Source organism: Channa argus, chromosome 15 (genome assembly GCF_033026475.1).
Source record: "Channa argus isolate prfri chromosome 15, Channa argus male v1.0, whole genome shotgun sequence".
NCBI classification, from domain to species: Eukaryota; Metazoa; Chordata; class Actinopteri; order Anabantiformes; family Channidae; genus Channa; species Channa argus.
Window position 1 is genome coordinate 17,355,407 of NC_090211.1, and position 27,779 is coordinate 17,383,185.

Below are 27,779 nucleotides of genomic sequence, written 5' to 3' on the forward strand. Positions count from 1 at the left end.
ATCTGAATGGGTTGGCTGCAGCAAAAGAGGAAGTCGCGAGGCGAACCGTAACCAGCAAGCTAGCTCGAGCCGCCCTAAGCACTGAAAGGGGGAATAACAGGAACAAGCGCGCATAGTATTATATATTTAGTGGTATTACAAGTGTGTCAGATGTATATTATAAGTGTGCATATTCACCCGCCTCAATATTTCAAACGGTAACGCTAGAGAAAAGTTGTCGTGACAAGCTGCCCTATTAGAAGCATGCCTACGTTTGACAGCAAGCTAACTAAGAGTAGCGCTATGCCTTCATCCTTCTAGAAAAGCTAACAAGGTAGCTTAGCCATCCGCTGCAACGTTAGCACCTGGGTAAATTAGCACCGAAACACTGGATACAGGGAACTAATTAACGTAACACAATTTCCGATACTGGAGCTTGTGTTAGGAAAACGATGTTTCTATATGTAACTTAACGGTAACTCGGATGTAATCATACGACAATGCGGCTAACTTACCAGTCTGAGATAACGCTAGCTATTCACTGCTAAGAGCTTGGTAGTCAAAAGCGCGTTTTTATTCGTGCACGGTAAAACCTACTTTTTAACGGTATTGTACGCTGAGTCAACGACGCCAGCCTTTGCTAGCTAGCTGTGTATGGAGAGTCGACTTGAGCAGGCGACCAGACCATGAAGAACCCCCTCTGTGGGTACGTTAGCCAACAACACCTTAGCTAACGTTGGCTACAGAATTGGGCTGGGTGTGTAGTTAATGCCGGGTTGTTACTGCAGCTCATTGAAGACTTAAATAAAACAAGGACATCGTCTGAGCCAGATAAACATGGTAAGTGTAATTTAATGTGTGTTGTGTACCCAGCTTAGACAACTTCACGTTGATGCACGGTGTCTTCCTGTCTCGTTTGCTATTAGCTAAAGTACTGAATAAGCTTCTGATTCGTATCATTGAGCAGGAAGAACTAACGCTAAATTTAATGCCTTTCATTAAACGTGGTTAACTTTGCACGATCATATCTACTGCGATGCTCTGTGTTTGTTAAGTCATATAACGGTTTTCTACGACGCCAGGTATTTCAGGGGTTGTGACAGCTTGTTAAGCCATTTCACGGAACGTGACGCCCATCTTACAAAACCAAGTATTTGCTTTGAGTCGTGTTAAAGCCTTGGCAAGTTGTGGCTTATTTGAGGAATTCAGGCCTGCCTGCCCCAGGAACTGCTCTTTAAATTCTCAATTTGCTATCTCGTTTTTTGCTAGGTAGGGCCCAACTTCCCTTACCTGCCAAAGCCTGCTACAACAGTCCAAATAACATAATTGATGTATATTAATTACAGCCTGATTTTGGCTTATTAATAACATCTCTGGAGTGTAGCAATTGTACATATTAGTGATGCATGGCATGAGTAGTGGCCATCTCTGTGTGCATACATGGACATAGGGATAAGCACCTGCAAGCACTAACCTACAAAACCCTTGGATTCTTCACTAGGCTTCAGAGGAGTCGTCACTGCGTGCACTTGAGAGCCTTATGACTGAGTTCTTCCATAGCTGTACAACTAATGAGCGAAAGAGAGAAATAGGTAAGTCTGGCCTAAAACGTACCATTATAGTCTTTACTGTCAACCCTTTTCCCGGGTTCAGTTTAATCATATTGAGTTTGAATGTGAAGGTGTGTTTAATCACAGGTTGGCAGTTTTCTACCATAGCAAATCAGTATGTACTGTAATGTAGCTATATACAACATATTGCAGTATACAGTACACTGCAATATATTGTGCTATAGTTTGTGTCTAGTTGTCACTGCAGTGTTTAACATGGCCTGAAATTAATTTGGTATTTTGTAAGTTTTTTTTTTTTTGGTCTCACTTTTTTCTACTCACTTCCTGTGTTGTGGTGCGTTACTTTCAGTCTTTCTGCAAGCAAAGTACTAAATTGTCATGTACCTCTCAGTGATCAGGCCTGCTTCCTTTTTTGCAGAAGAGCTGCTGAATAACTTCGCACAGCAGACTGGAGCGTGGCGGCACTGCTTGTTCTTCCTTTCAAATACTCGGAATGAATATGTAATGATGTACAGCCTCACAGTATTTGAAGTAAGTTGTGTAGGCGGGATTTGTATTTTGTGAGTTTTTAGTACTGTCTATGTCTTTGCATGATTAGAAAATAAGACAATACATAGAGAAAGGCATTGTTTTATCAGACCTAGGCACATAAAAATAAATTGTTGCATTCTGTTTCCCTGTTTTCTCTTTAATTCTGCAAAACAAATGTACACATTTACATTATACATTTTGCCTAGTATAAAACTTTCACCTTCTTCAATGCAAATCTAAAACAGGTATGCATATAATAAGTTTAGCTTCTATTTGCAGTATTAGGAACTGCAAACTTAAGACGATAGTTTGACATATAAATTAAAAATAACAGCTACAAAAATACCTCGAATTTATTTTAATATATTTTTAGTCAGACACGTCCCTATCAGCTGTCATTTTTTTGTGTTTGTTTTTTTAGAACCTAGTGAATAAGATGTGGATTGGCGTTGCTTCACAAGACAAAATGGAGATTCGCAGCTGTCTGCCCAAACTCCTACTTGCTCAGCACAAGTCGGTGCCCTATTTCATCCGCAACAAACTCTGTAAAGTTATCGTGGACATCGGGCGCCAGGACTGGCCAATGTTCTACCATGATTTTTTTACAAACACCCTTCAGGTAAGCCGTGCTTTTGTCATTTCTGCATTTAAAATATTTGTGACTTGGGTTACATAAACTACAAGGTTTCTCAAAGTCTCTCACAGGATATTGTCTGGCCAAGGTGGTAAACCACAAATGGTACTGATGATAATTTAGTAGATTAAACCATGTAGATTTATTATATACACTTCATTTCCTGTGAGGGTTTTTTTTTTTTGTAATTTTTTTTTATTCATTTGTAAAAACTGTATTAGATGTTGGAGAGAACACCCTCATAGTAGAGGGTAATTTAAATAGAGGAAGGTAATAGCTTTGATGCATCTGTAGATATTGGACAAATTTTGTCTTTATTGATAGTTATCTGTCAAATTGTTGTGATCTGCAGTTGATCCAATCCCCAGCTCTGGCTCAGCTGGGATTGGTGATGTTGAAAACCACATCAGAGGAACTTGCATGTCCTCGAGAAGACCTAAGTGTTGCCAGGAAAGACGAGCTACGTAAACTGCTGCTGGAGCAGGTACCGACTGTCCTTGGGCTTCTGACTGGTGAGAACAACCTTTAATTACCTTTTGAAAAATGTCTTCCTAATATGAATACAATGTTTGAAGTTCTGTTTGTAGATACACGCAGGTTGTTTGTAGTGCATTAAAGAGCAAAACAGCAGGTTGCTGTCAAGATGCTTAAAAAGAGGTTTATGATCTTAATATTGAATCCTTAGTACTTTTTAGTTATTGTGCAGAAACGGCAGCGTGTGTGCATCTAACAGTTACTGCTGCATGCTATAAGTTAACAATGTTCTGTCTGTGGCTTCAGTCTAACTTAAAAAACAGTTTTCATGTGTTTTTACTAATAAAACAAAAAACACTGGCAGACTCTGCCACAAATTACAGTCAGGCTGCCAGTCAGGCTTTGGTGGAAACCCTTTAATCTGATGGGTAATATGTTTGTGTTGCCTACTGTTTTTCAGGTATCTTGGAAACCTATTGGGACAAGCATAGTGTCATTGCTTCCACCCCACCTCCCTCACCCACATCTGGAGAAAGTGGTAAGTGTATCATCCAGTAGGTAGTTGTCAAAATTATAATATATCCGAATCATAGAGCACTTGTTTCTTGTGTGTATTCTCTAACGTTGACCAAAGACTAGGTAATTTACAAAGTGCATTTACATTTAGTCATTTAGCAGACGCTTTTATCCTTGTTGTGTTTTGACCAAATCACTTTGTGTCTCTTCAATCTGTCAGTTGAATTGCTGGGCAGTTTGTTTCAGGGCAGCCAGTACTCAAAGTTGCTTTGCCAGCCCATGGCAGCATTGGACAGTGAGAGTCAGCAACTCTGTTGTCTGGTTTTGGAGTGTTTGGCTCACCTGTTCAGCTGGATCCCTCTGTCTACAAGTATCACACCCACCCTGCTGGCATCCATTTTCCATTTTGCACGTTCCGGTTGTGATTTTCGGACAAAGAACAAGACGGGGCCCTTTATCTCCTCCAACTCCTCCTCTTCTAATGGGCATCTTGACCCTGGGACAATGCCTCCATCCAATGGAAGTGAGAGAAATGAACAGCAGAGTGAGGGCAGTAAGATGGACCGTGCCCGGCTCGGTGTACTTGCTATGACTTGTGTCAATGAACTGGTGTCAAAGAACTGTGTGCCAGTGGACTTCGAGGAGTACCTACTGCGCATGTTCCAGCAGACTTTCTTTCTTCTGCAGAGGTTGACACGAGAGAATAATACTCATACAGTCAAGAGCCGACTACAGGAGCTTGATGAGAGGTGTGGTGGACTTGGCTATTTTATGACAGTACTTGTTGCATGCAGAAGTAGTAAGAGTGAGCTTTACCTTCACAGTCTCACCATGTAGTCTGCAACTGATCATACTTACTTTTGTTACACTCAAGTCTAATTTGCATTTTGTAGTCATCTCCCAAAACATTTGTTTAATTACAGCTGCTCCTTACACTTGTTCCACACAGCCATGGAACTCAGCTCTGTTATGCTCGTTGTTTTAACCTACACTTTGTGTCATAAGTGACTTCAAAACGACACTCTTTTAATATGTTTTTTTAGTTGACTACACAATAGATTGAAGTAACACTGAACAATGATTGTATGTCTTTGTGGTCCCATTAGATTTTTAATATTTTTTACAGGTACTCAGTTAGTGGTTTACTAGGAAAACTGATAAAACTAATCTAGATTTATACAAAAGCAGTATACGGAGACATATTTCTCTTATAAAATTTTGCAAGGCAGGTTTATTTAATCACCTCACCACATCTTAGTCATTATCAGAGGAGCTTGACATTGTTGACAGTGTTTTTGTATTTTGTGCAGACACTTAATCTGTATTGTCACCATCTCCTGTAAAGATGCAACTGGGGTTCGGTATTGACCAACAGACTATATGAAGTAACTTTTGATTGCAACATGTTTGTGGTTAATTTATTATTTTTTGTTATATGTTCTCTTTCATCTTTCAGTTACTTGGAAAAGTTCACAGATTTTCTGCGCCTGTTTGTCAGTGTTCATTTGAGGCGGATTGAGTCCAGTCCTCAGTTTCCAATTGTAGACTTTCTTGCCCTGCTTTTTAAATACACCTTCAACCAGGTAATATTTGTCATTAAGTTGTTTATGTAGTACACTCCAGGGTGTTACTTTCTACAGGTTTCCTGCAAATTTGACTCTAATTGATTTTCTTTTTCCAGCCAAACCATGAAGGCTACTTTGCCTGTCTAGATATTTGGGGTGTGTTTTTGGATTTTCTAACTACCAAAATCAAAAGCAGACAAGCAGACAGAGAAAGCGTCCTGAATAGGTATGTTGCACTGATGACATATCCTTTGTTTCTAAAACACCTTGTGAACTGGAATTTGTAGAATGCAATGGAGACATCAAGTATACAAGTGTTTAAATTTGTTTGAAACTGTTTTTAAATATATTACTCTGTGGTTTGACAGGTACAAAGATGCCTTAGTTCTTCTGTTAAGGGAAGTTCTTAATCGCATACAGTTCAGATACAATCAGGCCCAGTTAGAAGAGCTGGATGATGAGACGCTGGACGATGATGTAAGAATAGTTTGCATGCTGTACATTTTAGTCTCTGATTTGCAATTTTTCACTTGAAAGACACTGAACCTTCTCTTTAAATTAACCTAAGTTAATGAACGATATTGCTGCAATTCTATCTTTCATTAAAACAGGCCATGCAGATATATTTTGTTAAGGCCTTTCAAAGGAGATAACAAGGGACATAATCCGCAGTCCTTGTTCTGTGCAGAAATGTATCTAAAGTGTCTGATATTTCAGCTGTCTGTTTAGTATAAAATAAGCTTATTGTTGCCCTATGAACAGAAGTTTCCTTTTAAGTTGCAGTGATAAATTGGCAACAAATGAGGAAATTTTATATTAAAAATCCTGCAGACTTGAATTGTCTTCATACAACCCTTATATATTTGCAAAGAGGGAAGACTGTGGATATTCCTGTCACTTCCATTGGAAGCAAGTCAGAAAGGGGTATTCTAAAAGCCTGCATTAGCAGGAGGAACTTTTACAGCAACAATGTAATTGTTCCATTGTACAAATGGGCCCCCCACAAGATGTGAATTGGTCTTTTTAATATTTTAATGTATATTTTGTAGCCCCATACTAAGATTTGGACACATTGCAAAGGCATATATATCTTTTATATTAAAGTCTGAATGTTTCTCCTTCGTTTGGTAACCATAGCAACAGACAGAGTGGCAAAGGTACTTGCGTCAAAGTCTCGAAGTGGTTGCCAAGGTGATGGAGCTGCTCCCATCCCATTCATTCTCTACATTGGTAAGGCATTATTTTTGATATCACCTTGATTATAGTACATGGTGCTTAGGCTTCTCTCAGTAGACTTTATTTGAGGGTGGAAAAAAAACATCCAGCAAAAGATTTTGTATAATGCTAATATGAAAAAGTTTGTGCTGTTTTCAACGACAAAACATTAAAGGAGCTGTACTGGCTTGTAAATATGATACTAGACCACTTAGCCTTGATTGGTGGCCTGGTGTGGGTTAAGGTTGTAAATCAGCTCATAGTCATGGTCAACATTTAACCCCAAAATAATCATAATATAATAAACCTGTCCAGCATTGCTTATGAAGGATATCCCTGAAAATGATCCAGTTCCTTTAATCCCACAAATTTGCCAATACTAATTCTGATCTGATACCTTTTCACAGTATTAGTTGAAAACAGTTGTATTTTATAAACGCATACCTTATTTTTTAGAAGCTAATATGATCCAAATACTGTAGTTACTAATGTGCAAAATTTTCAAAATAAGAGAAATCTTACCATAGGTACTTAAATATTAAGAAATGTATGGTGTATTACTTAGTTGCTGTGGGATTCTTCCCTTCATCCTTTTGTTCTTTTCTTAAGTTTCCAGTCCTTCAAGAAAATCTGGATGTCTACCTGGGTTTGCAGCAGTTTATTGTAACGACTCGCACAAGTAATGTTCACCTTTTTATTTAAATAAAAAGCAGCTTTGCCATTCATCTTTTGATTTATGTACCGTCACACTGCATGATGGTAATTCCATGGGCTAAGATTGTCTGTCTGTTCAGGTCGGAGGCTCAATATCAGTGCGGAGAATGACTGCAGACGACTCCACTGTTCTCTCCGGGATCTCAGCTCCCTGCTGCAAGCTGTCGGACGCTTGGCTGAGAATTTTATCGGGGAAGTTTTTGCTGCACGTTTCAGTGACGCCCTGGCAGTGGTGGAGAGGTCAGTGCTTTTTTACTCAGCTAGAAACAATGTGTATATTTGTGTTTCAGAATATTAAAAAACTAGTATTGCCTGATACATTTCATTTTTTGTATACTGTTCACCTGATTCCTTTATTCGTTTATTTATTTCAAGGTTGGTTGAAGTGACTTGCTACGGCTCACAGACCAGCCTTTACGACCTGGAGACAGCTGTGCCTTCTGTGCTCAAGCCAGACCTTATTGACGTGTGAGTATCACATGTTTAAAAGGAAATGTAACCTTAATCCAGTATGTGTGAGTTCTTTGTCACTGTTTTTTTTTTTTTTTATCTAACTATGTCACCAACAACAGAATAGAGGAACCCAGCGTGTGAACAGTTGCATTGTTTAAATGAAATAGTGACAAATATTAGACAGCATATATAAAAACCCCTAAAAAGCTACTCAGGACTTGTTGACAGTTTTCATGAAGTTGCCTGTCATCACTTGATTTCAGAGCAACTTCGCATTTTTTTTTCTTTTTGGTACTGACTAAACAGAAATTCATGTCAGTCTAAATAAGTTATTATTGATCACAAATTCATTTTATAAAAATAATAAAAAGTCAAAGCAAACTGTTGTAAGCTCTGTTAAGAAGTTGTACTGTAAGTTTTAAATATGCACATTTAACTGTGTGTTGTTTTGTTCTGTTACAGACATGCACAGGCCCTCGCTGCTTTGCAAGCTTACTCTCATTGGCTTGCACAGTTCTACATTGAAGTCCACGGTCAAAACCAGAGCCAGTTCCTCAACCTCATCACATCGGCAGTAGATGCCAGTAGTCCGCTCATCACAGTTAAGGTACCTTGTATCCCAGTATTTAAACTGGAAAAGCTGAACACTACCTGCAAGCGCTGTGAGATTTAAGGTGACAGATAACACTACTAATATGGAAAGTGTTACATTTTTAACAGCTGCATAATAAGGGAACTTTATGGTTATTGTCACAGCTCCCATAAAGCTCACATTATCACGTGTCAACTCAATCAACTGCTGCCTGAAAATGTCCGCATGTTGATTTTTCCAAAATAAAATAAACATGTCATTGTCCTAAGCTAAAAATAGTTTTGAAGTCTGGCTGCAGACGTAGTTGCAGTGTGGTGATAGCTCAAACCAGATTTCATACAGTTATCCCTGATTGTAATGAGGACATTTTTATACATTCAGGAAATTAAAGATTTGCTCAGAACAGAGCATGGCAGTATACCAGATGCAAGAAATGATGGTAACTCAAGCAGAAGAAAAACATAACAGAGCAGATAAATGGCAAACTGGTTTGGAGCAATGTGTTGAGTCAAGTTTATTCGTGTTCTAATTTGGATGCGATTTGTATTTGTGGAGCCTTAAATAGTATAGTGGACAGCTTGGATGACTGTATGAAAGAAATGGATATTCACCTATGTGTAGGTTTAGATAGTCAGTCAGATAAACTAACATAGTTAAGCCTTTAAGATACAAAATGATGTATGCTGAATAGGAGAATTTGCCCACTCACTGATAATTATACATTCATATGTTGTGAAAGGAAAAGCTGTTGTTAGCTATATTATTACATCACATGAAGGCTGATATAATTGTTTCCTTTAAGCTACTGGGATCGTCGTCTTTAGTTGAATTATGTAACTGTGCTCCAGTATTCTGGGAACAGTCTAAACTTTGAGATTATATACTACTGATTGGAAAAATTATTATAAAATATTGTTGCTCAAGTTCACACCCTTATGTAGGTGTAGATATGAAAGGTCACTATATTTTAAATAGAAAATATTGAATTTGAGAGGACAGTATGTCAATTGACACACTTTAAAGGCCAGTTAAAGGGCTGTTGTTCACAAGTAGAATTAGATTTGTAAACTACTACATGATGAATTACATAGGTTGGATAAATAATTAAAGCGCCCTGCTAGAATTTCTAATGCAAAACTATTCTAAAACCTCAAACTACAGAATTTGTCCATAAATGTGTTTGTTAATTGTAAAGATAAACTTCTGCAGTGCTAGCAGATATAGTCAACAGCACTTCAATAAATATTCTAGCGTTAAAGAGGGCAGATGTTACATTTAGAAGAGGCACAGATTTAAAATCCTCAGGTCTTTTGAAACTATTACAAAGTTAGGAAGAATGTTCCCTAGAGTTTGGAGCTGCTACCGTTTTCTTGGAGATGCCTGCATGTCTGTTGGCTTCGCCAGAGAGCAGGTTTGAGTAATGGGAGCCGCTGCAGAGGGAGACAATATAATAAAACCAAACAAAAAGGTCATGTTACCCTCAGTGAGATGGAAATGCTCATTTTACAGTGTGTCTCTATGGAAGCCATAGCATTGGTCACCTGTTAGTGACCTGTTGTGGTGTAATTGCTGCAATAAGGGACATTACAGAGAGCAGTTACTGTGGGTGGGTTTTACTGCTTTGTTAGAGTTCAAGAGTTTGTTATGGTTTGCAGAACATCCGTTCAACTGATGTCTTTACTAATATAACACATATGGCTGTAGTTAATGGAGTAGAGCATTTAGTTTAATCACGTCTTGATTTTAGGTAGACAGAGAAAAAAAAATCCTGAATCATGTGTAACACTTAAACACTTAAAAATAAAGATTGTAATTTTGGGGCTACATTGCCCAGCCCATGTTGCCCATAGCAGATTATTAATGTGTGACAATGCAGTGTTATTGGTAGCATCTCCTTTTATAATGTTTGTTAGACACGAGCCTTATTCAAATAATGGGCCACACTGAGTTTGTATTACATTGTTTAATCTTTTCTCAAATATGTTTTTCTTTAGGTACCTGAGAAGTTGCTGCTCTCAGCATGCCACCTACTGGTTTCCATCACATCTACAGTGAGGCCTGTGTTCTTGGTCACTTTGCCAGCTGTTCAGAACATCTTCAGCCGCAATACTACTGAAAATCAGACCCACAGACTTCCCCAAGAGGTTACCTTTATTTTTTACTTATGTCTGAATATGACTGTTTTATAATAAATACTTAGATAGTGGATTTATTCAGTGTTGAGATGAAACTTAGTAATGGAAAGAGACTTGAATTCAATTCAATAATTCATTCATATTGTATGATGGGGAATTTTTTACCTCTTCAGTGTTTAGTTAAGGTTCTGTTTAAAATAAAACTTCAGCCAGGCATATGTTGTTTTGTTATTTTATATGTAAGTTGATTTTTAAATTTCTTGTTTTTAAGATTTTCTCAAACTTGTGTGTGTTTGTATGTGCTACAGGCTCACGTGCTGGTATGTAGGGCATTATCCAACATGCTGCTGCTTCCTTGGCCGAATTTGCCTGAGAGTGAGCAGGAATGGCAAACACGCTCCAGTAATCACGCCAGCTTACTGGCAGCCCTCACTCGAAAATATCGTATGTTAAGAGGGACTGGGAACATCACTCCATCCGATCTGGATGACAGTGAGTGTTTCCTTTATCTTTTATTATTCATGCCACCGTTTTTCGCACATTGTCTCTGTCTAAATGTGTTTTCTCACCATCTGTTTTTCACCCCAGTGAAAACCGTGATACAGCAGACCCTACCTGTCCTCAGAGACATAGTGGACAGCATATCTGGGGAATCCACCAAATCACGTCAAATCTGTTACCAGAGTCTTCAGGAGTCTGTCCAAGTGTCCCTCAGCCTTTTCCCAGTATTTATTCAGCATCCAGGTCAGTGTCTTATCTAGAGTTTAAAGTAAAAATGTGTTTGTGACCAAGATTCATTCCATCCCAGTATTCGCTGCACTAGTCAAACACACGTGGAGATGTTTCCCTGCTTCTTACCTTTTATGTGAGATGACTTATAGCATATAGCAGCAAAGTAGATCCACATCAGTTTATATTATACTCCTATTAGTTTAACGTGTGTTAACTGCTACTACTGTTTCTCTTAATTTCCTTACTGTTGTCCTGGATTTTCACCAGAGCAGTAAGCAGTGTTAATTGTCTTTTCTCTTTTCCAGATGTGACAGATGAGATGTTGGCTTTTTTCTTGACGCTGTTTCAGGCGTTACGTGTTCAGATGGGTGTTTCCTTTACAGGGCAAATCATCCACACTTTCCTCAGCATGTTTACCAGGTAAAAACAAAAAAACATCTGTTAGTTGCAGTGTCACGTCCTGTGTTGACCAAGATTTAAATGACATGGAGGAAACACTGAAAATGCTGCCGTCATAACTTGTGTGCTACAGGGAACAGCTGGCCGCCAGTATTTTGCAAGAGGGCAGTGCAGGGTGTAGAGTGGTTCAGAAGTTCCTGAAAATTCTGCAGGTGGTGGTGCAAGAGCCTGGTCAAGCTTTCAAGCCTTTCCTGCCCAGCATCCTGTCTCTGTGCATGGAGCAGGTTTACCCGGTGGTGGCAGAGGTCAGTTGGTGCTCCCCTTTTCAGTTGGTTTTTAGATTGATTAACGTGCTTGTTTCTAAAATAAGCTTGTGCTGTCTTTTACCATGATGCAAAAAATGAAATGCAGTTAAATTCAAGCACCCTTTAAAAATGGTGTCTAGTATTAATTAAATTCATAGTTGGTTATTAGAAACAAGACTTAAATGAGTTCTATTTTTTCTGTGTGTTTTACACATTTTCTAGATAAATCATAGTCTCTTGTCTTTGATAGCGATCTTCACCTGATGTCAAGGCAGAGATGTTTGAGTTGCTGTACCAAATACTTCACCAAAACTGGAGGTATTTCTTCAAGACTTCCGTCTTAACAAGTGTCCAAAGAGGAGGTGGTGAAGACACCATGGAAAATGAGGCCCAGTTTATTGCTACCATGCAGGTGTGTGATGGTGTTTATCTACATTTGTCATTTACTCTAAACTAGACTATTTAAACTAACTGAAATATCAAATCTAGTTGAAATGTGTAAAGATCATCAGCTTTTTCTGAAATATCTTTTCCAGGCTTTTGGACAGTCTTTCTTGCAGCCTGACATCCACATCTTCAAGCAGAATCTCTCCTATTTGGAGTCACTCAACACCAAGCACAAGCTGTATCACAGAGTAAGTGGACTCTTCTTTTAGAATGAGTAGCATCAGTAACACTGGTTAGTGTGACCTTTGTACTCCTCCCAGTGGTCAGTGGGAAATGTTCTACAATAGACTCTTTATTTTTCCCTCCTTAATACACAAATGCACCTCTGCATTCAACAGGCATAACAGAAGAAACATTGAAGGGGTGCAAGTCCATGTCAGACACTAGAGTTTGAAATGTCGCTTTCATATCTCCTTTATAAACCTTTTTTTTTTTTTTTTTTTTTTTTAATTGCACTTCAGAAACTTTTCTGGACCTCGATGCTCTTCCACTTCATCAACGTACTGCTGCAGGTCCTCCTCCACAAGAGCCACGACCTTCTTCAGGAGGAAATCACCCTCGCTATTTACAACATGGCCTCTGTCGACTTTGACGCCTTTTACTCGGCCTTCATGCCAGAGTTCCTCAATGGCTGCCAGGGTGTAGACAGCAGCCAACGAGCTGTTCTGGCACGCAACTTCAAACTTGAACGGGTAAAAACGAGATTATGCAAGATGTCGGTAACCATAGCAATGCCTTTAGCTGACTGTTGACAGGTTTAACCAACTGTTACACACAAGATCTGCATAAAAGTTGCCATTTCGATTTGTTTTTCTCCAGGACCTGCCTTCGTTCACTCAAAGCGTTCAGCGGCTAGTGAATGACCTTCGCTACTACAGGCTGTGTAATAGTAGCCTGCCCACTGGCGTCATCAAGCTATAGCACAAAGACTGCTTGAGCCACTTCACACATCAAGTATGATCTTCAAGGACGGCCTGTGCTGACCACTTAGCTGAACACTCCTCCAGTTCAGCTTGACTCCTCCTATTCAAAGGAATAGGAAGGAACAACACACATTTTATGGTTGATTCATTGGAGGTTGAGGATGCTGCTGTTGTTTTTCTTTGATTTCTACTGTAACTGGTTGGCACGTTATTATATTTTTTAAAAGCAGTGCCCTCCTTATATATTGTCAATGACAGTTTGGCAGGAAACGTAAACCTGGTCTGCAGTTGGCTATTGCCCAGACCATGAGCAGTCTGAGCCAGGCCTTCTTTCCCACGCCTTCGCTACAAAGCCGGGCTGGGACTGAGCACTTTCAACTCATTTTGAGTTTTTAAAATGTCTGCTTTTATTCATTTTGCCTTCATTTTTTTTCATCTCCAAAGGAGACAGACTCTGAACTTAAGGTCTTTCATATCATTCCATTCTGAAAAGGAGAGAACCTGCTTGATTAAATAAAGTGCTTTTTTAGTAAAGCTCAGGTATTTGGATAATTACTGATGTTATTGGTCTATGTGTCTTGTTTATGGGAATAATAGTTGTGTAGAGATTGAAGATTTTTTTTTTTTTCCCTTATGTTCACACTGTTGGATTTTATACTTGCCAGTGGTATTTTAACTTAAATTACACCTGCTCAATAGTGTTTTGCCGCCTTTGATTTTCCGAACATGCACAAACATTTTGTTGGGCCTTTACCCAGTCAGAGGTCACGGTGCTGCAGATCTTACATTTGAGTGTCGCTAAAAGTTTTTGGCTGATACAACAGACACATGTCTCAGTGCTTTGCACGTGACTCATCACATGAGGCAAATGTGTGAGGACAGTGAGGGGAATACACAAAAGTATCAGCACAGCAACAATAAAACAAAGCTAAAATACTCACTCCGTCACAGTACTACAGTATAATCACCTTTGTTATTGCCGCACATTGAAACATGTTCACATGAATCAGCACAGCCCTGCATATCTACAAGAAAACAATTGCACGACTCCTTGAATTTTATTAGAGCCTGCTTTTGGCTTAGTTGTGATGGTTATTATCCGTTATTGTAATGTTCATAAATACTATGACTCATTAGACTTTCATCAAGGGCTTATTAAAATCTTTAAACTAATATGAAATATCTTGAGATTTACATATTTAACTTTTTTTAAATACATTTCCACTAAGAGAATACATGATGATTATGCTACTGGGAATTAACAAACACAAGTGTGTGTGTGTGTGTGTGTGTGTGTGCGCGCGTGTGTGTATAATGTAACAACAACACTACCTTTCTAGAAAAAAAGGCTTTATAGGTTATCAGCCGCTGCGTGAAGAAGAGAAAATTGCTCGGTTGAGGACAGAAGTCATCAGTTAAAAATCCTTAGGTAGTAGAGAGGTGGGACATGCCCGCGGGGGGAGACTCGTCGGATTTGATTTGAATGGGTGGGGGATGGAGCGGAGGTGTGGGGGGGGTCGTGAGTTTTGGTTGAGGAGGGTTTACTTCTCTCTCTAAAGGGCAGACGGGCAGCATTCTCCTCAAAACATGGTCACTGTGCAGCGGTGCCTTCTGCAGAAGCTTCTCACGCAGTTTGGGGCGAAGCATGAAGCCACTAAAAGCCCCGTTCCTGGGTTTCCCGCTGCGCTGCTGTGGGGACACGGTGCCGCTGGGCACAGGAGGAAATCAAGTAAGTCGCTGGAATTATCCTGGTCGACGATTCTGTGCTTGCACATTTGTTTTGCTGTTTCTTAGACTTAACGCGTCTTTCAAGTCTTACAGCTTTCATCTTGGGTGTAGAATGGCTTAATACTAAGTAGAATAACGTTATTGAATATGATTTCGTTAGAATTAAATTCTAGATCACCGTTAAACATTACTGGTACCATTTCCCAGAAACCAACCAGGGTCATAGGAGAAAACAAATTCGTTTGCCAAACTCGGGGTCATGAACTGGAACTGGGTTAGAGCAACAGGAGATAGTGACGGTGATGTGGGGAAACCGGCAATGCGTAATCTGCCCTGAACCCTGCGCGTAACGGCTTAACCATTAAGTTACACATCTGATGCTTTTTCTCATACAATATGACCCATAAACACGATTCAGTAAACCAGTAAACGGACTTTTCTCGTGGCCCCGTGTGTGTTTAATTGATCGCACGCTGTCATTTATTAGCTCGCGTTTCGTTGGTTCCAGCTCCCATTCTGTGCGCAGCGCATCTAAGTAAACACAATATGAAGTCTGTTCCTGCAAGAGGGCGGCTGGGTCCATGTTGTCCCCATTCATAGTTTAGCAACATTGGCTGCAGGTGAGGCTGGTCTCTCTTTCGCATCCAGTGGCGAGTGTAGTTTTCTAGGGAGGCCCCTGGCAGAGAAGACCACGTAGGTCCCGCGGTAGCTGTAAGGGACTCCACTCTGGAGTGTGTTTGGGGCAGTGGCAATGCAGGCCGTACCGCAGCATGTTGTATGTGCCAATGTTAGTTCTCTTTCTTTGCGCAAATATTTGCCTGCTTTGGCTCCCATGACAGTATGTCTGTGGTCCCTCCAGCTCTTCCAGGTGTAAGGGAGCAGACTCTAATAGCTGTGAAGCCGGATGGAGTTCAACGTCGCCTTGTAGGTCAAATAATTCAGCGGTTTGAGCAGCGAGGCTTTAAGCTGGTCGGCATGAAGATGTTGCAGGTACAGACGTGTCCTGTGAATATTTGACAGTGCTTTTCTAACGTGTAAGTGGTTTTTAAGTCTAGATGTCTCTGTTGTGAAGGCGTCTGAGGACCTCCTGTCTCAGCACTACAGTGAACTGAGGATGAAGCCTTTCTACCCGAGTTTGCTGCGTTACATGTCCTCGGGGCCTGTGGTTGTCATGGTGAGGCCTCCTCTTGCTGTCACCTTAATACTACATATTTTCCACTTCTCCTTCGTTTTGTTTCAGTCGGGTCTGTTTGAGGGACCTGTTGGCAGAGGATTTCTGGAAAAACCCAATGCTGACACTCTTGAATATGTTGTTTTTTTGTGTTTGGACGTGTGCTTTATTTTTGTTTAGGTGTGGGAAGGCCACAACGTAGTCCAGACGTCACGTACAATGGTGGGACACACTAACCCGGTTGAGGCCCCACCAGGGACAGTCAGGGGAGATTTTAGCATTCACGTCAGCAGGTAAAATTGTGCTGAGACATCCACTTTCCAGCAACTTTAACATGAAGCTGTTGCTTGTAATGATGTTCTGTCTCAGAGCTCAAATAAACACTTTGTTTTTGTCATTTAAAGGAACGTGGTCCATGCCAGTGATTCACCAGAGGGGGCTAACAGAGAGATCCAGCTTTGGTTTCAGGGAAAAGAGCTCCTAAACTGGGACTGCTGTGACCAGACAAGCACCTACGAGGTGTAATGATGCTGACAGCTGAACGCAGTGAGAAACAGTTGTACTACCTCTTCTCCTGCTGCACAAAGGTCTATGTGTTGTTACCACAATGATTAAAAAAGATGAGCCATGCATATACAGTATTCCTACCAAATCATTTACCTCAGGAAGTGCGTTTAGAATCACAAAGCAAGATGCTGAAACAAATGTCTTTCAAATATACAAGTCACAAAAACTCACAAAACATTTTTTTAATATTTTTGTCACAGCTGAAAGCCACCATATCACGCACAAGCTTTTGCATCACACAGAGAAAAAAAATATGACACAGTTTTCAGATTGCAGTCCTCATTTTGACAACAATTTTGCATTTATATAGTTTATATTTCAAAAAAGTCTTGCTGTAATAAAATGTTAATTTAACATGCAGAATTAATTTGTAATAGTGTTATTTCGGCGAGTAACTAGTGCAACACGTTTGAAAATGACATTGTTGACTTGAACTATGTTCTCAGCTGATTAGTAATTATCCTACCTCTGTTTATAACCACTGTGAAGCAGAAATTGCCTGAAATGTGAATAATCGTTAGCAGCTGAGTTAAATAATCGCTGTTTACACTAGAACGTTTCACTTCTGATGAGTGTTATTCATAATAATATACTGAAGTAATATGTTGTGCTCAGCTCTTCATGGGGATGATTTCAATCCACCTGTTGCATTAAACACAGTAGTGATTCAGATATGTCTGACATCTTCAGTGTCACTTGCTGTTTTAATTTATTCTTTATTTTGCACACATTATAAGTCAGGGCATTTATTTTCTATCCTTTACACATTTTTTATGCATTTTTTTTAATCGTATAACTTTATGAAAAGCGGCAAATTCGTAGCTATAATACAAAAACACTTTTTATTGAAGCCAGTACAGTGACAGCAAGGTGCCCGTTATGTTCCTGTGTATATTATGGCACATACACTGATCAGTCACACTGTGTGGGTGTTGGTCCCCCTCTGCTGCCAAAACAGGTCTGACCTGTCGCGGCATGAAATCATAAAATTGCAAAATCTTAGCATTTGAATTTTATTAAGAGTCTGGACTGAAGTTGTATTGTTTTAGTTTGCAACAAGCAACATTGTCTTAATACAAGTTAATAACAAGTTTAAAAAAACAACAACTCCCAATCAATCAGATGATTCTTCTGTGGAGTCATAACACTTCATAAATATGTTACATTTCATGGGTTTTATGATTCAGTCCATTCTCAAAGCATTTGCTTTACAACCGTAACACCTCACATTAATTATGTTTTGTTTAGTGTCATTTAAACATATTGCCTTAAAAAGGGGTAACAGAAATATTTCAATTGTAAAAATATATATATTGATAAGCAGAATAAATCTGGTGATTCGGTTGAAATCCATCCGTGAGTCTTTGAACACGTCATCCTTTTGCTAATGAATCTTTAGCACAGAAGTCACACAAAAGGTTCGATCCAAAAATTCAAATCCAAATCCAAATCTGTGCTCCCGACTATAAGCAATTTTGTGTCCATTTATTAATGATGCCACAGTGAATGTGTAAAGTTTTGTCACAATACGTTACTTTCTGGTTTCACGTCAATCTTCATCTTCTGCTTCTCCATCACTGTTTCTAGTTCTGTGGCTTTGTGCACATCCTGAGGAGAACACAAGACACAAGACTCTTTGCAATCAGAATCATTTGGTGATTATTGTTATTTCTTTTTACTAGCAATAAGGCAACTCTTGTAATTTAGTGCTGCAAAACCCACCAACTGCTCACTGCAGTTGAGACCTGCTGTGAAAAGTGTCTCTTTAGCTTAAACTGAGCAATCAACTGGCCCCGGTTACATGAAGCCAGTGACAGCACCACACTCCCCAAAAGAACAAACACACACTCACACACCCAAAATGCCTCCAGAATAACACAATCCAAACCTCAAGAAGGGACTTCTGCACCATTATCTGGCTGTAAACTCTTGCACCTTCGTCTGGTAACACCTCGCGAAGCTCCTCTTTATTCAGGGAAAATAGCTGCGCTCCATTCAAAATGCCCAGACTCTCAATTGTCCTAAAAGTGGAGAGAGAAAAGAGAATCGATTTATTGAAACAACAACAGTCCAAAGCAAGCTTAGGATTTTCTCTGTTTCCAAAAAAAAAAAAAAAAAAAAGTCTTTTGAGTGTTTTTGTTGGGCTTTATGGCACATAAGTTTTGTCCTCTGTTTATGTTCAACTCAACTCCAAGTTGCATTAGGGCAGGAAGGACATTTTGCCATGTGAGGGCGCTATTGTGCACTTGGTTCTACAAACGACTCTTGGTCTAAGTGAAGTTCTCCCGGAGCAATGGACACTCACTGCTGACTGAAGCCCTTGGCGGTGAGCCAGGCCTTCACCTCAACAGGCGGCGAGTGGTAGTTCAGGGGAACCGTAGTCTCAGCTGTGCGTGGAACAACCAGGCGACGGCCTGAGCCTCTTTTCCCAGCTAGTCGCTGGAGAAGCTCGTCATTCATTATGAGGACTGCACAAACACACAAAACAGTTATCTCGCAAAATGATAAATTATAAATCCTGTAAACCACTGATGTTCAATTGTTGATTTTCTAGTCTAGATTCAAAGATGTCGTGGATTTAGTTCACACGTCAAAAACCCCTTCATGTGTGTGCCCCCATCAACTTATGGTGGTTGATATCTATCGTTTATGAGTGATGTTACCTTTGTCACTGTCTCCTCTCATTGGTGTGGATGGTAAAACCATGCTCTGAGGCCGCAGCGGTGGGCTTTTGGCAGCAGGGCTCGATGGAGCATATGAAAAGGACATGGTCCGAGTGGAATTAGATGTCTTCTGTTGTGGGAAAAGCGGGACTGAATAAAAATGGCACAAACGAACATCGAAGCTCTGCGTAGCTGTGTCTGCACTCGTACCTTTGACTCTGAACTTTCCCTCCCACTTTCGCTGACGGCAGTCAGAGGCTCCAGGATGTTAAAGGGGATGAATCCTATCTGGTCAAAGCGATTCCGACACTTCCACCAACGCTTTGATGATTCAATCACCTGTGGACAGAGAGATTTATAATACTCCTAAATGACATCTGCTTTTTGGGCGGTGGGCCACCATCTGTACGTGGGTCTGTGGATGCTTACCTCCAGCGTTTCTCCTTGTAGCACAGAGAGTTCGCTGCTGTTTCTAGCAACAAAGTCGTAACTGCAGCAGTAAAGTCGCTCGCTCCCTGGTGGGAGACCATTTCCATCTCTGAAATATGAATATAATTTTAAAGACATGCAATATAGAAAGATTTTTTTTTCATAGTAATTCAAATGCAAAGTGGTTTTCTTCGGAAATACACTGTTGATCGCATTTGGAAATGTCATTTCTGCAGAAACACCTAATTATTCCTTGTTCCGGTGGGATGTTTAAAATATCTGCAGGCTTACACTTCTGCAGTGATGTCGCTGGATTGCTGTGAAGTTTGTGCCTTCGCTATTTCCCTAAAAGCATCTTGTTTATGCTCTGACTCGATGGGGTCCTCCAAAGGCTGGCCGCTCGACTCATGGACTCGAGGTTGCCACCCATCCAGAAAAACCGGGGAGTACGGAGGAACCGACACACTGAGTTCCGACCTGGGGAAAGAGGGATGGAGAATCACGCCAGATCAACACGACACACTGTCAAACAAAGATGCACACGCTCACACATAAATACACACACCGGGATGAAGTCCAGTTGGGTCCCAGTGAAGTCCAGATTTCCTTTTCCTGTCCAGTCAGATGCTCCCGAAGAAAAGAAACAGCACCACTGGTCATAGCGGGACTCACTACCGAGGCCCCTAACGCTGGGCCTCCAGTGGTTCTCACCATCTGTGAAAGAGACGGTCGCTTCAGTCAGTGTCACCAGGAAGCTTCGAAGAGAAACATTAGGGAGACTCACCAGCTTAAGAGGCACAAAGACGTGATGGAGCAGCTGTGGAGCATCAGGCTGTGAGATGGACGACTTGAGACGATGCTACAGTAAACACATCATTGTCATTTCTCAGAAATGTCTTAGATATCTCATTCTACTTTGTGTATACTTATGACTCTAGTGCTCTCACCAGCAGACAGAGGGAGTACTTGATCTTCTGGAAGATGTCCACGAATTCCTTCTCTGATGGAGGGAAAGCCTTCAGGGTCAACAAATCCTCTGCGCACACAAGAGCACAATCACAGCTCTAACTAAAATGGCTTTAAAATGCAGACACATTATTAGAACATCATAACCATTTAAATATCATATATCTATCTCTCTATCTATCTATAAATAGATAGATAGATATATGATATTTAAATCTATAAATAGATAGATGGATTTGCATCAAACCCCAATTTTAAAGTTTTTATGTTTAAGACAACTAACGAATAACAGTAGAAGTGAACACCAATAAAATAAAGTACTCAATAACGGATAGTGACTTCAAAAAGGTGTGGAGTGCTTGTTCTAGCTTGTTCCAACAAGAACTCAACCACAAGACAAAGCCCGATGTAATGACTGCTTCTAGTCATATCTGGGGTCACACCTTTGTCAGCATACTCCGGGAAAGCTGGGAAACGCCCAGGCCTTCACAGGACGAACACGGGTAGACACAAACAATCAAAGTGCCGTTCGCCCTTATTGTCAGTGTCCAGTGACACAGAAAAGCATCAACCTTCAATGAAAAAAGACCAAGGTTGGGAATCGAATGCTGCTTGTATCCGTGTCCTTCTTCGTGTCAGCGCGCATCAGAGAACACCTTTATTTTTAAGCGAAGGAACGTGCAACAGAGGTGAAGTGGGCTGGGACTCGCACCCTGGACATTGCTGCTGTGTCTAACCACTTGACCACTACTACTCGAGGTTGTTTTCCCATTGCGTTGCTCTCAGAGGCTTCCTTGCATGAATTCAGCCCGGGAACATCTTTACCTACTGCAGGCAAGAATTTTCTGAATTACCCCAAGGATTTTAGTTTTTGGCATCCTGGCTGTTCACCTACTTCCAGCACGTAAAGCTGTGTGCCAACAGTCAGTCCTTGTCTACACGCCTTGTTCTTCTGCAGCCACATGCTGTATGTGCTGTAATCGAGCTCTGCTTTCCACTTCAGACCAAACCTATGCATGTGAGCACTGGGCATGTTGTTGTGTTGTTCTATTTTTGAAGGCTCCACTGTTTACATGCAAACAAACCTTTAGTCATTTTGATTGACTTTCTTTCCAAGGTGACTTACAAATGAGGAACGCATTCGAACACTGGGAGCAACTTGGGTTTGGTTGTCTTGCACAAGGAGCTGGGGATCGCACCAGTGACCCTGCAGTTAGTGGACGGCCCACTGTACATCCTGGGCCTCAGTTGCACCAAATTACATTTTCTACTTCCACTAATGTTGCCCACTGTAATTACTTCATGGGATGGAGGAAAAGCTCTCACCATCTAAGTTGTACTCCTTCTTGCTCTTCCTGTTTCTGTTCTTCTTCCTCTGGTCGAGGACACTCTGGGCTTCAGCCGTCTGCTGCAGGCGTGACATGAATCGCTCCACGTCATCAAAGCAGTGGTTGAGAAGCTCCTAATGAAGACACACAATGTCTGTTTAACCCATTGGTCTGAAATAGTTTAAATAAATAAAACTATTAGTTGGCCAACTCGAACAATAACAATGACATAAGCGTTAACACTTATTTATTCAAGGTTGTTTCAGGGAGACGCCACCTCTCTTGCGCAGCAACACTCTGATCACAATCACCCAGTTACACAAATTCACACCTTGAAGCTGTAGATTACAAAGGGAGCAGTCGACTATTTGGGGCCATAAAAGGAAAGGCAACACATTTCTTATTTTTATTTTGATTTACTCCGTGCTTTGCTAAAAAAAGTTTTAATCGTTAAGCTTGTTACAAACTGATTTGAAAGAAAACCGGCGTATTGTGTTCAGGCCAGAGCTGAAGTCAGTCAAGTCGTTTCAGTATAACATGAAATAAGCGTTCATTTCTGTTTGGGTTGTAGTCAGAGAGTAGAGATTTTATCCTCGTGTAAAGCCTCAGGTGATGTTCCAGGAAGCTGGTTTTTCCTCCTGACCTGTGAAAAATGTTCTGCTATAGTTTCACATGATTTAAATCAAAATATCTTTCTGTTAATCTTGCGTGGAATGTAGTTTGTGGAAGTCAGATGTCTGACCGATGAACATTGTAAATGAAATTAAACCAAAACAAATATGTCTTTATCTTCTTTTTTCTTTTCTTTCAATTTATGAACGACCTAAAAACAAGTAGACCGTTTTTTGTAGTGAACTCAGCTGAGTTGAGTGTTATCTTAACTTATACAGTACATGATTTTGGTAGAAGTTAAAATGGCATGAACTGCATTTCTCCAAATGGATGTTTCACTGTTATTTAACTACTTTAAACGCCTTTTGAAATATACATTCCTCACAAGTTCCAGTCTCAAAAAACAAGCCGAACATTATATCTTCTACCACATAGTACTTTCTGCTGCTCTGTAGTACTGGTTAAATGGTTGATTCCAAAATTTTGGTGACATTTGGCAAAGCTTCTTGGCTCACATCAACATTTTCTTTACCTTTGAGATAAACCTACTGGACCCATGTGCTTATTAAAAACAATAATTTCTGCAATTACATACCACTTCTCTCTCTGCATTCAGCACCGATGTTGGATTTGTCTTGCTGGCACCGTTTGCTGAGTGGAGGAAAATGCAAAGCAATTTAAGCAATAAAGCAATGTACAGGAAACCAAGGCTGCTGTATGAGGTCGGTCGACTGTCCCAAGATGGTGCTGCGTGGACGAACATGCGTGAGTCGGACTAATATACCTTTGCCAGAATTTGTGTAGCTGGACAGTGCAGGGACAGGAGGCTGCTCTCCTGGAGGTATCATGACTCGGACACCTGACGGCTTTCTGGCGCCCGCTGACGAAGGCGATGCAGACATCTGTTGTTTGTCAATGCAGACGGTGAAATCAATGATATGCTGTAATACAATGGGGAATCGTGTTTAGCTGCAGTTAGCTTTTCATATCACTTTTTGTGTGATTTGTTTTTCACCTAATTTCATTTTTCCTCAGAATGGCTGCATGAGTGCTTTGTGTTTGGCTCAACGTCATCTGAATGTGCTCGAAAAAAAACATTCCACTATAAGAATGTCCAGTATTTCGTGTGTACACATTTTCCCGTCTGTGTGCATGAGAGGAACAGATGACAGGCAAAAACCACCTTCCCCTAGATGCGCGGTATGCAGATGACACATCCAACAAAACTTGATTGAGAAACTCTACGAGCTTTTTTTTTTTTTTTTCAGGTCAAAAGTTTGTGCTATGCAAATGCAGTGTAGCTCACCGTCTTTTCCTCATCTTGAATCCTACGTACACTTCACTTCATTAAGCACTAACAAGTTACTTCAAATCCCCCTTTGTGCAATTTTAGTCATTCACATGTATAAAGACAAGTTAAAGGTCTGTTAAAAGTTGCAACGTAATTCTAAAAAGGTGACAGACATTCTTTCCACTTTCCTTCATATGACAGGTGTCCAGTACCTGCCTCCCCCCCGTTTGTCTCTGTCACACAGTTTACACAGAGTTAACACCTGAAATCTAAACGCATCACTGTACCTTTTAGAGCAGTTTGATGGTTTAAATCCACGACACAGAAACCAATACTCGTGCTGAGCCGAATGTGCACTGAGCTTAGCTGTATACAGGAGTTCCACCTTTCTGAGATATGCAGGAACAAGAAAAACAAGTCCGACTTTTCCTGCCTGCGTTGTTGTCACCCTGACACACACACACACACACACACACACACACGCTACCTTCCTCCCTTCGATTCTTCTCTCTGCATCTCTGTGAGCCTTCCCCTTCCTTGGGACTGGTACTTCCGTCAGCAAGTGCCTGTGGCTTGTGCCAAAGGGCTAATGTGATCAGCTACGCACAAACACACACACACACACACACACACACACACACATTTAGTGACATCAAGTCTCTTTTGAGATCCATGACAAAGCTGGGGCCATAAAAAGGCTTCAAAATGGAACTGAAAAAAGAAAACAGGAGACTTCTGTTTTAACTCATTTTAGACTAGTTCTAATTTATCATTTGTGTCCAAATTCTTGTAGATTATAAGTTGTATGCAACTACAATTTTATTAAGAGGATGTTTTGAAGTTCACAGCACTGAATAGGCACTGGTAGTGGGTCTTGGTGATCTCTTGTTAGCTGTGAATGATGCTTTTTCTGTACTGTCAGAAGTCTCGGTTTGTTTTTGACACAGTGGACCATAGTATTGTCTCATTTTGATCAGTATGTAAGAAAACAAGGCGTTGCTATTAAATGGTTGAGTCATGTTTGTCCAACTGGAGTTTATCTTTTCTCATGCTCTTAGTCTCAGCATAAGACTTTGACATGCAGACACCAAACTTCCCGCATGCAAAGGTTCTGATTCACGAGAACAGGAAAATGTAAGTCCCACTCCACCGGCTCCCCGTTTATTAAAGGACTTTTAAGTAATGCCATTTGTTTTTAAAGCTCTGAATGGTCCCACGCCTTTGAATGTTCTCACACCATCACGCATGAGGAAGAGCTGTTAGGCTTTTCGATCAGCTGCTTCTACTTGTACCTTGGCCTATAGATTTAAAAGCTGGAGTGACCGGGGCTGAACCTTGTGATTGGTGTACAAACGTTCTGCTTGTAAGTACAAATTAATTAGTAATAATCTGAGATGTTTCTCTATTTATGCCAATACAACCACGCACCTATTACATTCATTCAATCCATATATTCATGGGAATATTCATCACACATACCATTGCATCTTTGGAGAATTTATATGATAAAAGTAATAAAGATGTCTTGAAGCTTTCCATGTAATAAACAATCAAACCAACAATGTGGAAGACAGTATTTCTATAAACACGTTGCTGCTTCTCGACATAAAATTGTGTTAATGCGTCAGCTTTATAAACCCAATGAGACTTTCACGTGTTTTTATTTCATCCTCACATTTATGTCACGTATTCACTTCTCTAATCCCTCCAATTTATTTCAACATAAAAAATCATTTAAGGTTATAACAACTGTCTCTCTCTTGAAATCTGTTTTGTACCTTGTTTGGTGACAATGTTTGTATTAGCTTTAATAGTATCTGGGAAATTTTAAAGTCTACTACTGTAAATCACCAAATGTCATTATGCGTGAATTGAGAAAGATGGTTTGAGGGTTGTTGATCTATTGATGATTCTTACAGCTTTTTCCTGTAAGTTCAAAATTTGATCAGCGTGAGTTTTACAGGCATTACCTCAAATCTTTACACGGGTGATTTTACGTAGGTGATGTATGAACTGATAATTAAACAGTACAGTTTATAAAAAGCCTTCTCATGCTATGTGTTATTGATTTAGATGATTTTTATTCACCGTATGAATGTGTGGTCTCCCACACACCTTGTTATCATGATGACACAAAATGCCAGCTCAATTTAATTAACTCTTTTAGTGTCATCACCTTGTATTTTTAATTTCTTAATTATCATTCTGTTGCTGAATATCATACATTTTGTTTGACATCAAACCACTTTCATATTGTTTGTATTTCCTCTTTCCGCTTCCATCAGCCCACTCTCCAAATGTTTTTCCTGAAAAGGAAAAATGTGTATCATCTTTGAACAACATGTACTTAAACAATGTTGACACTGTACCAGGATCATTCACATGGCAATAAAGTAACTTTGAGCCTAACACTGAATCTTGTGACCCTCCACAATTCATCTTTGCTAATTCTGAAACGGTTATTTAGCTGAACATATTGGTATTGGTTGTCTGTATGTGTATGTTACTCTGTGTTGGCCTTGAGATAGAGTGGTTGACCTGTCCACAGTGTCCCCCGCCTCTCACCTGAGTCCAGCCCTTTGTGACCCTGAACAGGATAAGTGGTTACAGAAACTGGATGGACGGACAAGCAGCATCCATTATCAAGCTCAGTCTGTAGCCATGATTGTGCCTCATATGCCATATCATTTTAATTTCTGTCACAGTAGTTTATAATCTATGGCACCAAGTGCCTTTTTAAGTTTGTCACATATTCTTTTTCATCTATCCTGTTTAGGTTATTTCTTCTACTACTTCCATTAGAGCAAATTCACTGAAATGAGTTTATCTAAAGCCCAACGGATGTTTTTCTCTATGAACTCATCTGACCTGGACACATTCTATGTGAAAAACTTCACATTATATCCTACAAAAGAAAATATGTCCACAATAAATAACCTGCTGTTTTTAAAATACCCCATTAGCTAAAGGGAAACCAAGAAACTTAAACTGAGTAGTTTAATCATTTAATTAGAATTCTTTCAACACATTTAGCCATTAAAAAGGAAATTGACATGATTTTATGGATAAAAAAAAGAACTGAGGGCTGTGGTAACTTTTTTAAGTCCTTTAACCAAGCAAATAATGATTAGAATAATACATTTGATAACTGGTTTCTGAAGTGTAAGACAAATTTACTTGGACTGATCCCTATGAAATTAATTATTAAAAGTAGACTAGAAAATAAAGATAATAGTGGGTGTGTGTGTTTACACAAAAGAGGTCTGACATATATCTGAGCCAGCTAAAAAATGGATTTGACTTTACCATAAAGTGCTACATTAAATAGTGTAACACATAAACAGTCAGGGCAGTAAAAAAAAAAAAAAAATAAGAGTATGGTAATTACAGAATCAAGACTGGAAGCAGTTAAATAATGGAGGCGTCACTCAAAGTTCAGCACTTTGCTAAACTTTGAGTGACGATGTCTTGAGGCTGTAATTACGATACTCTTGTCAAGTCCATGAATGTACAGCAGGCTCTTGGGCAACTGAGCTGTTGGTGAACAGTGACGCCAACTGGTCTTTTTGTGTCAGACTCCTTCAGCCACTGCACCTCTCGTCATGTTTGACCCAAACTGAGTGAGTCACTGCTGACTGATTATCATTATATCCTGACTACTTTAATACTGTAAGGGGAAAAAAGGTATACAGCAGTTGACACAACACTGATAGTATGTACCAAGTGCTGTTGAGAGGATTTAGTTTGCAGTACTCATCAGATTCTTAAAGCACTATCAGGCTTTTATGTTGGTGTTATAGATCTTACATTGGCGTCATGATGTTTTAGACAGCACAATT

General features: G+C 40.0%; 3 protein-coding genes across 5 annotated transcripts; 2 read left to right on the forward strand and 1 right to left on the reverse strand.

Annotated features, from left to right (window-relative positions):
• The first annotated feature begins 66 nt into the window (after nt 1-66).
• Nucleotides 67-13,719, forward strand: xpo6 (exportin 6). The gene is made up of 24 exons (XM_067478048.1): nt 67-819; nt 1,481-1,571; nt 1,969-2,081; nt 2,503-2,700; nt 3,068-3,227; nt 3,650-3,727; nt 3,926-4,454; nt 5,162-5,288; nt 5,387-5,496; nt 5,639-5,747; nt 6,408-6,500; nt 7,095-7,164; nt 7,280-7,439; nt 7,575-7,667; nt 8,115-8,259; nt 10,239-10,388; nt 10,688-10,871; nt 10,968-11,123; nt 11,417-11,531; nt 11,644-11,815; nt 12,066-12,227; nt 12,352-12,450; nt 12,724-12,954; nt 13,082-13,719. Exons 1-24 carry the CDS (start codon nt 817-819, stop codon nt 13,181-13,183), a joined length of 3,450 nt encoding a protein of 1,149 aa, XP_067334149.1. The 5' UTR covers nt 67-816; the 3' UTR covers nt 13,184-13,719.
• A 996-nt stretch (nt 13,720-14,715) lies between these two features.
• On the forward strand, nt 14,716-17,334 carry nme4 (NME/NM23 nucleoside diphosphate kinase 4). Of its 3 annotated transcripts, none has more exons than XM_067478054.1 (5): nt 14,722-14,914; nt 15,773-15,903; nt 15,986-16,087; nt 16,265-16,377; nt 16,489-17,334. In XM_067478054.1, exons 1-5 carry the CDS (start codon nt 14,773-14,775, stop codon nt 16,607-16,609), a joined length of 609 nt encoding a protein of 202 aa, XP_067334155.1. In that variant the 5' UTR covers nt 14,722-14,772; the 3' UTR covers nt 16,610-17,334. The 3 variants fall into 3 exon arrangements, with proteins under 3 accessions (XP_067334156.1, XP_067334155.1, XP_067334157.1); XM_067478056.1 differs by lacking the exon at nt 14,722-14,914 and adding an exon at nt 14,995-15,688; XM_067478055.1 differs by lacking the exon at nt 15,773-15,903 and having other exon boundaries at nt 14,716-14,914; nt 15,969-16,087.
• Nucleotides 17,335-17,470: 136 nt separating this feature from the next.
• eps8l1a (EPS8 signaling adaptor L1a) lies at nt 17,471-25,443 on the reverse strand. Its single transcript, XM_067478050.1, has 14 exons — nt 24,228-25,443; nt 23,434-23,590; nt 23,245-23,300; nt 22,036-22,171; nt 20,691-20,779; nt 20,528-20,602; nt 20,309-20,457; nt 20,035-20,220; nt 19,744-19,852; nt 19,525-19,653; nt 19,315-19,444; nt 18,957-19,119; nt 18,540-18,672; nt 17,471-18,259 (listed from the first exon to the last, which is right to left on the reverse strand). The coding sequence occupies exons 2-14, from the start codon at nt 23,549-23,551 to the stop codon at nt 18,173-18,175; spliced, it is 1,560 nt and encodes a 519-aa protein (XP_067334151.1). The 5' UTR covers nt 23,552-23,590; nt 24,228-25,443; the 3' UTR covers nt 17,471-18,172.
• Between the last annotated feature and the right edge of the window lie 2,336 nt (nt 25,444-27,779).

Excerpts from the sequence above, each read along its gene's own strand:
- xpo6 (XM_067478048.1), top strand. Across the intron at positions 5,748-6,407 it reads ATGAGACGCTGGACGATGAT|CAACAGACAGAGTGGCAAAG; the intron begins GTAAGAATAGTT and ends TGGTAACCATAG. Across the intron at positions 10,389-10,687 it reads CCCACAGACTTCCCCAAGAG|GCTCACGTGCTGGTATGTAG; the intron begins GTTACCTTTATT and ends TATGTGCTACAG.
- nme4 (XM_067478054.1), top strand. The coding sequence starts at position 14,773 with ATGGTCACTGTGCAGCGGTGCCTTCTGCAGAAGCTTCTCACGCAGTTT. Across the intron at positions 14,915-15,772 it reads TGGGCACAGGAGGAAATCAA|CTCTTCCAGGTGTAAGGGAG; the intron begins GTAAGTCGCTGG and ends TGGTCCCTCCAG. Across the intron at positions 15,904-15,985 it reads TCGGCATGAAGATGTTGCAG|GCGTCTGAGGACCTCCTGTC; the intron begins GTACAGACGTGT and ends TCTGTTGTGAAG.
- eps8l1a (XM_067478050.1), bottom strand. The coding sequence starts at position 23,551 with ATGTCTGCATCGCCTTCGTCAGCGGGCGCCAGAAAGCCGTCAGGTGTC. Across the intron at positions 19,853-20,034 it reads AGCGACATCACTGCAGAAGT|AGATGGAAATGGTCTCCCAC; the intron begins GTAAGCCTGCAG and ends TTCATATTTCAG. Across the intron at positions 18,260-18,539 it reads TGCAGAAGTCCCTTCTTGAG|GATGTGCACAAAGCCACAGA; the intron begins GTTTGGATTGTG and ends TGTTCTCCTCAG.